At 34.4% G+C, this 10,800-nt stretch overlaps 1 protein-coding gene across 2 annotated transcripts; it reads left to right on the forward strand.

Annotated features, from left to right (window-relative positions):
• Positions 1-328: 328 nt before the first annotated feature.
• On the forward strand, positions 329-10,176 carry LOC127091006 (dolichyl-diphosphooligosaccharide--protein glycosyltransferase subunit STT3A). Of its 2 annotated transcripts, XM_051029497.1 has the most exons (23): positions 329-586; positions 1,327-1,389; positions 1,560-1,615; positions 1,736-1,807; positions 1,961-2,066; positions 2,151-2,201; positions 2,493-2,588; positions 3,032-3,091; positions 3,451-3,564; positions 4,345-4,431; positions 5,591-5,694; positions 5,787-5,882; positions 6,142-6,262; positions 6,356-6,436; positions 6,521-6,652; positions 6,751-6,978; positions 7,370-7,513; positions 8,460-8,646; positions 8,720-8,817; positions 8,957-9,036; positions 9,125-9,212; positions 9,704-9,793; positions 9,881-10,176. In XM_051029497.1, the coding sequence occupies exons 1-23, from the start codon at positions 476-478 to the stop codon at positions 9,935-9,937; spliced, it is 2,322 nt and encodes a 773-aa protein (XP_050885454.1). In that variant the 5' UTR covers positions 329-475; the 3' UTR covers positions 9,938-10,176. The 2 variants fall into 2 exon arrangements, with proteins under 2 accessions (XP_050885454.1, XP_050885452.1); XM_051029495.1 differs by having other exon boundaries at positions 6,142-6,436.
• The last annotated feature ends 624 nt before the right edge of the window (positions 10,177-10,800 follow it).

A 10,800-nucleotide genomic window follows, 5' to 3' on the forward strand; every position in this document is an offset into this window, starting at 1 on the left:
TTATTATTTAAACTTCTGTAATTTTTCTTCTTTTTGGTTTCTACATTTTAATTTTTTCTTACTACTGTAGTAGTTTTTATTAGCATAGGAAATGCATTATTTTGCAACAACAGCATAACTGAAAAATCCTTTATCTTTCACCAAGAAAAATGTAAAACATAACCTTGTGCGAGTCTAAGAAGAGAGTCACACACTCTTCATAGCCAATCACATCACTCGGCTACATCAATATTAACAAAAAATGCAATATAGTTTTGCCACGTAAGAAATAGAAAGGGCATTTTAGTCATCAAATACAAAATACAGACCCATTATCGTCTTTCTCCAACTACTGTTGCAAAATTTTCTCATTTGCAATCTGATACAGCCCACTCTGCTTCTTCCTCCACAACGACTTCTCTACCATAAACCCCAGTCAATCTCCGAAACAGACACACACTCTCTCTATCTCTCTCACGAGCTCAATTGGCCGTCAATGGCGGCCACCGATGCTCAATCCTCGCTCCGCCACGCCTTCGGTAACGTTCTCGTGTTCTTCATCCTGATCCTGATCGGTGTTCTCGCTTTCTCGATCCGTCTCTTCTCCGTAAGCATTTCTCCATTTCGTATAATTTCCAGATCTGGTTTTCTGCACCTTGTTTCCATTGCGATTGTCTGCTTCTCAAATCAACTCCATGGATAACGGATCAATTGAACCGTTTCGTCGTTTATATATCAATGAACAACTCACAGTTTATAGTTATTTTTGTAATTTTGCAAAACTATAGTAGAATCTCAGTGTCATTGCCATAACCGTTCATTTATTTTTTCTATACGGATTTGATAAGATTAAGTATTGATTTGAAAATGTTGACTCTAGTGGTGTGTAAGTAATGTTTAGACTGAATGAAAGAAATGTAAAATATAATAAGATGAATTTCATGATATGTGATATCATTTCAAATTTACATGCACTTGAAATAGAATTTCTGGTAGATTCTATTATTAGTTAGATGATAAATTGAAGGCTTACTATTGGTTGAAATTCTAATCTGTTTGAGTATCTTTTCATAGAACTTCCAAAAGCATGATTGCATCTATGTCACTAGTATTTTTGAATTATTATTATTATTATGTAGAAGCGGTGATATACTTTAGCATTTCTGTGAATTAACTACAGTATACTCTAACTCAAAATGTTTAGTTTGTTAAATCATGTGTATCTGAATGGTATTTTTAGATCACATTGTTCTTTTTCTAATTTCTCCGTCATGTTAGTAGTTTATTTATATCTACTTGTTGCTGAGTTATTCTAGCAGTCCATCATTTTTTTGTGTGTTTATACAGGTTATAAAGTATGAGAGCGTTATTCATGAATTCGATCCTTATTTCAACTACAGAGTCACTCAGGTGAGCATTATTTGGAATGAAACTATTCTGCACCTGTTATTGCATTTTCTTCTGGACTAAGGTTCTCATGACAGCTGGAAACTTCTATGCAATATCTGTTCAACTGTACTTAGTTTTTCTCAGTCCAATAAATAGTCACTAAAGATAACATACATATTTATTTGATTCAGTTTTTGTCAAAGAATGGCATATATGATTTCTGGAACTGGTTTGATGACCGAACTTGGTAAGTAACCAGTGTTGGGGTTGAAAGATATATTCTTCTGTATATTCTATGAGTTTAATGAATCAGGATGCTGATAAAATGTTTCTGGATCTAATCTTTATGTTATCTTTCTGTTTCAAGGTATCCCCTTGGCCGTGTCATTGGCGGGACTGTCTATCCTGGTTTGACCTTGACAGCAGGCACCTTGTGGTGGTAGGTATTTGAAAATCACAGGAGGAGTTGTTGTCCTTCGTATGCTGTGATTTTTCTATTGTCTAAATACTGATATTTAATGTTCATTCAAGCAATTCTGTTAACGTTTACTGACGATAATTTATATTTTTGGACCATCCCTCTTGGTGTTAGGGTATTGAATTCCTTGAACATACCTCTCTCGGTTGAAACTGTTTGTGTATTTACAGCACCTATATTCTCAGCCTTTGCCTCGTGGGCAACTTATCTATTAACAAAGGTTTGTCCATGCTAAAATCACGTATAGTATAGTTTTGCTATTTTATGTGTTTTGAAATTTGATGCAGCTGATTCCTTTTTGTAGGAGGTTAAGGGTTCCGGAGCTGGCTTGACAGCAGCACTTTTTTTGGCTATGGTGAATTTCTAAAAAATTTGACTCATTTGTCCGATTTTCTCACTGACTATAAACATTTCATTGGTGGTTGTAATGAAGTATTGATCAAAGTTATTGGTTGAATAGTTCGGCATCGTATATTTGAATGTTTAACAAATCAATATTCACTATTGGTATCTGATTGATTAACAACTATGTATGATGATTTTTTTAATCTATGATGACTATTGGCAGTTGTTACTCTCATCTGTAATGTTTTGGTCGCTGACTCCTTACTCCCCTCACCTGTAATTGGTTCTAAATCTTATGCAGGTCCCATCATATATATCTCGATCTGTGGCAGGAAGCTATGATAATGAAGCTGTTGCTATATTTGCTTTGATCTTCACTTTCTATCTCTATATTAAGGTGAAAGCAAACAACTTTACTTCCTAATGAATGCCATTACATAACGACATTGGTTTCTTGCAAATCTCTAGAGTATTAATAGAACACAATGTTATGTACTACATAAAAAGTATTTTGAAGTTGAGCATGAAAAGACAGAATGCATAAGAATAAATGGGTGGAACAAAGAAAATAGTTTTGAAAATAACTGCACAGTGCACACCCCACATACATTCCATCAACTGATCATATTCATTGTTGCGACTTTTACGATATGTTTTCGAACAACAACATTTTCCTTTGTACAGGAAATGGGTAATGGGTTATTATCATTGTCCAATAGTCTGGTTTGAATATTCTGTATTAACTGCTTGTTCTGTATGTTGTTGTGGATAAGAATCACTTGGGCTTTTCTATATTCTCTCTCCATTAAGTTTCTGACTTCATATTTACATGTCATGTAGACGCTGAATACAGGGTCCCTCTTTTATGCCACTTTGAACTCAATAGCATACTTCTACATGGTAAGGTTTTATGATATTTCTATCTTGTTATGTTGACTCTGCCTCTTTTTATTTAGGTTTAATACTTTTTAGTCCGGTATGTTAACCTTGGAGTTCATTTTGGTCCCTTAACTTAAAAAAGTTCCATCTTGATCCCTTAATTCTTCAAAACGTACCATGTTATTCCCTTTCATCTTGTTAGCGACAAATTTAACGGTCGATTTTTGAGTTTTTCCGTCGCTAATTAGACGAAAAGGACTAACATGGTACATTTTGAAGAGTTAAGGGACTAATGTGGACATTTTCTAAGTTAAGGGACCAAAATGAACCAAAAAGGATATTAAGCCTTTTATTTATGTTATCTGTTTCTTGTCATGCAGGTTTGCTCATGGGGAGGATACACTTTTATCATTAACCTTATTCCAATGCATGCACTATTATGCGTTGTAACTGGCCGCTATTCTTCTCGACTTTACATTGCATATGCACCTTTTGTAAGTATTTGTTTCAGTAACAAGGTTTTAGATGTTTTCCCTTATTCAAGTGCAAAGTAGAAATATATGATACTTTTACTTGTGCTTGATAAAGTAAATTGTAATTGAATTGAGGGAGTTTTGGTAATGTCTAACAAATTAGTAAATTGTTCCAGAGTGAAGCTTAACTAATAGGCTGATGCAGAATTTAGTGTGACCTCTGTTTTACTAAATTAGAGAATGAGTCATTCATTTTGGGTTACATATTGACTACTTCATAGATATGTGGTTGGACCTAACTCAACCTTACAAAACCGGCTTGTAAGGGGAAAATTGCTCCCATTTATAAACATATGTTCACGCCATATCTCATTTGATATGAGACTGAAATATTTGATGAGACTCAAATATTTGATATGAGACTCTTAAGACACCTCCTCCCTCAACATTATTGGGCTTAGTGTGTGGATATAAAATGGCGGGTTACCTGATAGCAGAAATCTGATAGCAGGTGACCCAATGAATCTTGGATAGATACCATCATAGAAATGTGGTTGGACCTAACTCAACCTTACAAAACTGGTTTGCAAGGTGAAGATTGTTCCCAGTTATAAATATATGTTCACGCCAAATCTCATTTGATGCGAGACTCTTAACACGGCTTAATGTGACTTCATTGCATTTTTATATACAATTACAACCCAGATTTGTTCTTTGACTAGATATGGATTTTATAGTTTAAAACTATCTCTGGTTCATCTTATCTTGTTTTTGGCTCACATAATGATTTTACTAACTCAGGTTATATTGGGCACACTGTTGGCCTCACTGGTACCTGTTGTTGGATTTAATGCTGTAATGACATCCGAGCACTTTGCATCATTTCTGGTGAGTTTCCTTTACTCTTTGGATGAAGTTGAACTTGGCTAGACTCAGAAAATTGACTCTTCTGGCCATCCATCTGAACCATGAATGTGCTTTATTCTAACATTATTAACAACTACCATTTTGTGAATGCTTAGTTACATAAATATTCTTAATTTTCTTTTGTTTCTATAGAGGGAGAAAGTTTTATGCTAATTTGGCATACTTGAGAGTTTAAGCAATCCTGCTGTGAGTCCAAATTCCTGAAATCAACTTATAAACTTGAAAGAGTTGATAGCTTTATCGAGATAAATATAAAAATCACTTCTGTGACACAGTTAACTGTTAAAATTTCTTTTACAATAACCAATGTTTTTGCCTCAGTGTTGAGATGGCTACATTGATCAAAGGATATCCTTCTGTTTTATTTACCCAATTCGTGTGATTTCTTAATAACCTCTTTTATAATTTTCCTTTATCTTCCTCTCTACATTTGTTGATCTGAAAGTCCTCCATATGATGAATGATCAACTCCACACAATTTTGGGCACATTCTGTCCCCCACTTACTCACTTACTCTAACTTTCTTTCTCTCTGTCATTATCATATCTTTTATTGTATGGACCCACTTATCCACCACTACATGATTAATATTTTCACAGCACTTGAAGAGTTAAATCTGCGCTCTTGTTGGTGCAAAATTGTTGGTTTTGGGGTGTTTGTAAAGTATTTGTTTTTGACTATTTGAAGAATCCATACTTATTTGGTGGGTGAAAACTTAAACTGGTTGTAGATACTACAGTAAGATGGAAGTTGAACTTTCAAAGTGAATTTGCGAATCGAAATGGATTTTTTTAGTAGTGGTGAATGGATACAATATATTTTGATCAAATTAAGCTGATATCATTTTCTGTGCAAAAAAGCTGTAAAGTAGCTTACTCCACCTAGTGGAAAAAGGCTCGTTGTTTCTTAAATTACATCCATTTGTTGACTCTGTTGTTCATAAGTTGTACACATCTCATGCAAGCTTTTAAATCTAATTATCTAATTATCATGTGTGTGACCTAAATTATGAAGTATTTATCAATTCATTTGTTGGGTTTTCAGTTTTCTCCTTCTCTTTGTATCCATCCAATCATTTTCATTGAAACCTTAGTTATTTTTCTTAATTATTCTTGTGTAGGTTTTCATTCTCATTCACGTGGTGGCTCTTGTATACTATATTAAAGGAATACTGTCACCAAAAATGTTCAAAGTAGCCGTGACACTTGTTGTTTCTGGTGGCCTGTGAGTGTCCATCTGTCTGGCTTATTTACTATTTAAAACACCACCGGCTGGAAGTGAAACTAATTTTTGGCCTTTTCTTGTTTATTTTGCAGGGCAGTATGTTTTGCAATGATAGCAGTACTTATTGCAATGGTTGCTTCAAGCCCAACAATGGGATGGAGTGGAAGAAGTTTAAGTCTATTAGATCCGTCAGTGCCCTGTTTGACCTTTTTAGTATTCAAGCTTTCAAAAGAAACACTTTCTAGTAAATTAGTAACACTTCTCACTAAAATGCCATTTTCTGTTTGAGGGGCTTATTGGTCTTTCAATTTCATAGTAACTACAAAATTACTAGTACTAAAGATAGCTCAAATAAGTGTCTTCATATTTGCAATTTATGTCATTTTGCAAAATATTTTCTCAGTATCAGTTGCCTCCAAACCTAAATACTTGTTTGTGGTGTTTCAGTACTTATGCAAGCAAGTACATACCAATCATTGCTAGTGTTAGTGAGCATCAGCCGCCAACTTGGCCTTCTTACTTTATGGACATTAATGTCTTGGCGTTTCTGGTTCCAGCTGGCATTATCGTGAGTTCTCTTTTTGAAAAAAAAAATTGTTTGATTTTCTCATATTATTCTGAGAAGCTCTTAACTAAGTCATGTTGGTTCTTACTGCTGCAGGCATGCTTTTCGCCTCTATCTGATGCAAGCTCTTTTGTGATACTTTATATTGTTACATCGGTGTATTTTTCTGGTGTCATGGTATGGAATGACTGAGACTGCAGTATTTCAACTTATAACATTTTTGTTTTATTTTATTGAATACCCAGTATTATCAAATATCAGGTTCGCCTGATGCTTGTGCTTGCTCCAGCGGCTTGCATCTTGTCTGGGATTGCTCTTTCTCAAGCCTTTGATGTTTTCACTAGATCAATTAAATTTCAGCTACCCAGTCTCTCAGTTGATTCTCATGTTGATGTAAGCATTTGTTCATTAATTGTCATCAGATTTGACATTGTTTTCTTTTAGTCACTCCATGAATTTTCCTTGTTCAAATTGTGTTTTTGATTATCAAGGCTGGAGGTGCCAGTTCTGAAAGTGTTGGGCCGGATGATACTGTGAAGACTGATAAAACTGAGGACGCACATAAGGAACGGACCTCAAAGAAGAGCAGGAAGAAGGAAAAGGAACCTGTGGAAAAGCCTCCTAGCAAGTCACAAATTAAGAAAAGGCTTTCGGTTTTACCTCTGGAAACATCCATCATTGCTATTATCTTACTTGTATTGCTGGGTGCCTTCTATGTGGTAATTTCCAAATCATCCCATCATTCATTTGAAGTTAACTAGGTTTCTGATCCATAATATTTGCAAATGATCTTTTATTTTTCAATACATGTTTTTTCCCCACTAGGAGTTTAACATTTAGTTATTCCATTTTATTTAACTTAATGTTTTTCTTTATTATTACTATGCAATTTACTTTCACTTTTAGATAAACTCCTGGTTGCTTGTTATATCTGTGCTGGTTAGTACACAATCAGGTCTATAATGTCATCTTTTATTGATATTTTGTTATTGTCTTTCTGAACAACAGTCAACAAGGCATCTTCATGCTGCAGTGACCTAATTGTGTATGTCAATAAAAAAGGTTTTCTTGATGTTTACAGGGACCTAATTATCTTGATCTCTCCTGTAGGTTCACAGTGTATGGGCAGCAGCAGAAGCTTATTCAGCCCCTTCTATCGTCCTAACATCACATTCACATGACGGGCTTCATGTTTTTGATGATTTTAGGGAGGCTTATGCTTGGTTGAGTCATAACACAGAAGTAGATGATAAAGTAAGTCTCATGGCATTTCCATATTTTTCTGCTGAAACATATGAATTTGCTTCTGTAAGAACTTTATAATCTGTGTTGTAACACTTTGGACTGAACTTTTTTTTAAAGAGGGACACTTTGGAATGAACTATCAGTGTCTTTTGTCTGTCAAGTTCAACATAAAGACTGCATGATTTCGTTGATTCTGTACTAATCTTGAAATTTATATTTTCAATTTAACATTTTTTCTGCAACGAACATTCAAATATACAGAATGTGATGTGATGTAATCGGCGTTGCCACTCTAGGTTGAGCTAGTTGCCATTGAGGCTGCAGATGATGAAATTTCACTATTTTGTATTTTCAATAGTTTGATATCATGGATTGTGAAATGCCATTAGACTAGAGATGGTTTACTTGGTGTTTTATATTAACTCGGGGCATAATCCCTAGCTTGTAAAGAACAATTGGTCCCACAAACATTTTGATTCCTTTCTCATTTTTATGTGGTTAGTTGACGAGTAGAAGTTATCAATCATTTTATTCGAATCACTAGTACTACACTCTGATGCGTTCTAGCTATCAGAATATTAAAATTTATGAACTCGTGGGAAGGTGCTTCATAGGTAGGCTTACCAACCCTTTAATATTTAGTACTACCTCTGTACCTTTATATAAGAGACAACTCATTTTTTAAGTTCATTGAATAATCAATGTATTTGGTCAGTTCGTAGACTAGATACATTGATTATTCAATGAACCTAAAAAATGACTTGTCTCTTTGTATAAAGGAACGGAGGTAGTAATATTTAACATTGTTTAATGATCCATGGTATATTTGATCATTCAAGTCAAATGGATAGTTTATGTCTTAAATTTCTAAATTGATATCCTCCCTAAGATTACTCCCCACTTCCAATTAAAAGAAAAACAGAAGCTAAATTTTACCACTCAAAATTTCATGTAGGTGGCATCTTGGTGGGATTACGGATATCAAACAACTGCAATGGCTAACCGAACTGTTATTGTTGACAATAATACCTGGAATAACACGCATATTGCTACTGTCGGTACTGCAATGTCTTCTCCAGAAAAGGCTGCTTGGGAAATTTTCCACTCTTTGGATGTCAAATATGTTCTTGTTGTCTTTGGAGGTCAGCTTCTTTTTTCATATTCGGGTTATCAAAGTTATTCTCTTCTGATTTGTTGCTCCATGCTTATTATTAGGATTGGTGGGGTATCCCAGTGATGATATTAATAAGTTCCTGTGGATGGTTCGTATTGGAGGGGGTGTATTCCCTCACATAAAGGAACCTGATTACTTGGTAAGTCATACCTAATTTTTTGGCTGTTTAATCTGGGCATCGATATATGATTTTGTAAAACAGACGATACTATAGCTGCTTTCAATAATTGCTCAGCTTATTAGTAGCGTTAACCCTTTTTTTTCAACTTCTTCAAAAGAGGGATGGCCAATATCGAATTGATTCTATGGCCACACCAACAATGCTTAACTCCCTCATGTATAAACTTTCATATTACAGGTCAGTTTCATTGTAAGATTGGCTTTAAAAAATTATCTGTTTTCAACTGTTAGGCTGCTTAACCACCCTCTACATTGCTTTGCTACAGATTTGTGGAGACAGACGGTAAAGCATTTGACAGAGTGAGGCGGACAGAGATTGGAAAGAAACATTTCAAACTTACGCATTTTGAAGAGGTCAGATTATTTAATATTAGTCTGCTCTGTGCACTTGGGGAGGGAGGGTGATATTAAATGAATCTGTTATGAGTTTTGTCTGGCTGTGTATTTCTATATGATGATGAAATTAATTTAGTGTGTGGCAAGATGAATTCACATACCGAACCAATCATGGTATCTGTTCTACAACATCTGATAATTACCAAGTGTTTATCTATACTAGCATATTTTAATGTTATATTTATACAAAGTTTACCCTTTGAAAATTTGAAGAGTCTATTATAGGTTACCCAAATTGCAAGACCACAGACTGTAGATTCCACATATAAATAACCCTTGAGTTTTGTTGCCATTCTATATTATTTGTCCATATTTTTGTTGACATTTGTTGGATTAGTGAAAAATCTAAGAAATAGATAATAACTCATCGCAATAATCTTTCTTTAAAATATTCTTTTCAGTGCTTGTTTTGGTTTTCTGATGTAAGTTGCGCTTTTAAATGCATTCAGGTGTTCACAACCCATCATTGGATGGTACGGTTATACAAGTTGAAGCCTCCAAAGAACAGGATTAGAGGAAAGATCAAAAAAACAAAATCTGTAAGTATAGAATTCTTTTCATTGACTTAGATTCCTTGTTAATATTTGATTGGAAATGACCTGGTCTCTTGTCTTATGTTTTGACAGAAATCAACCCCAAAAACTGTCTCAAAAAGGAAAGGACTAAAAAGGAACCCTTTTTAGTTTAGTTTTCCGTTTCTTTATTAGTTGGTAAGCATATTTATTAGTACGCACTTCATGTACACATGTATACAGCTAATAGAAAGGTCATGGAGAGATTTTGCAGGCATTGTTAGTTACAATCTCTTGAGTATCAAATGATAAACAATTTTTGGAATTACATGTTTTCTGACTGAACGCTGAAGATCTCATTTTTAGGATTAAGATGCTTTTAAGCAAATTTCGTTGATATTTTTCATGAACGTGACACTTGCCATTTCTGTGACAGTACTGAATTAGTTTTAACGATATTTACTGTTCCCGATGAAACGGATTAATAAATCTAGATGCATGTTAAGTTTGTTAGAGGTCATTGACAAGTTTATTACACTTGGTTAATGATCAATAAGGCTCTAAATAGAGCAATTGTATCACGTTTTCATTACCTTTTCAATATGGTTCCCTATGAGATTTTTATCTCAATCATTAAACTCTCAAGCTTCCTTTTCATCTTCATCTCTTTATCCTCTAATTTTCAACATGGTACTCATTATATTTTTTTCACTATGATTTTGAGATTCTCTTTCAATTTTGAAGCCCTCAAGGTGGTTCCTTTTTCTCTTCATCCCCACATTCTTTGATTTCCAACAATTTTTAACTGCCATGTTTAAGTTGTTGCTGCTCAAATATTTTTTTTAGTAGACCGTATTTACTACAAGGCTTTGCTCATTGCACCCTTGGTGTATTGCCATGGTTATTTGTTGGGCGCTTTCTGGGCACGAACTAAACTAGTGTTTGATAAATTGAATGAAATAGTTTAATCAGATTATGGGAATTTTGTTTTCTATTTGTTAAACATTAAAACAATTTCACTTGCTCCTGGTTAA

Source organism: Lathyrus oleraceus, chromosome 6 (genome assembly GCF_024323335.1).
Source record: "Lathyrus oleraceus cultivar Zhongwan6 chromosome 6, CAAS_Psat_ZW6_1.0, whole genome shotgun sequence".
NCBI classification, from domain to species: Eukaryota; Viridiplantae; Streptophyta; class Magnoliopsida; order Fabales; family Fabaceae; genus Lathyrus; species Lathyrus oleraceus.

Excerpts from the sequence above, each read along its gene's own strand:
- LOC127091006 (XM_051029495.1), top strand. The coding sequence starts at position 476 with ATGGCGGCCACCGATGCTCAATCCTCGCTCCGCCACGCCTTCGGTAAC. Across the intron at positions 3,092-3,450 it reads CAATAGCATACTTCTACATG|GTTTGCTCATGGGGAGGATA; the intron begins GTAAGGTTTTAT and ends CTTGTCATGCAG. Across the intron at positions 9,213-9,703 it reads AACTTACGCATTTTGAAGAG|GTGTTCACAACCCATCATTG; the intron begins GTCAGATTATTT and ends AAATGCATTCAG.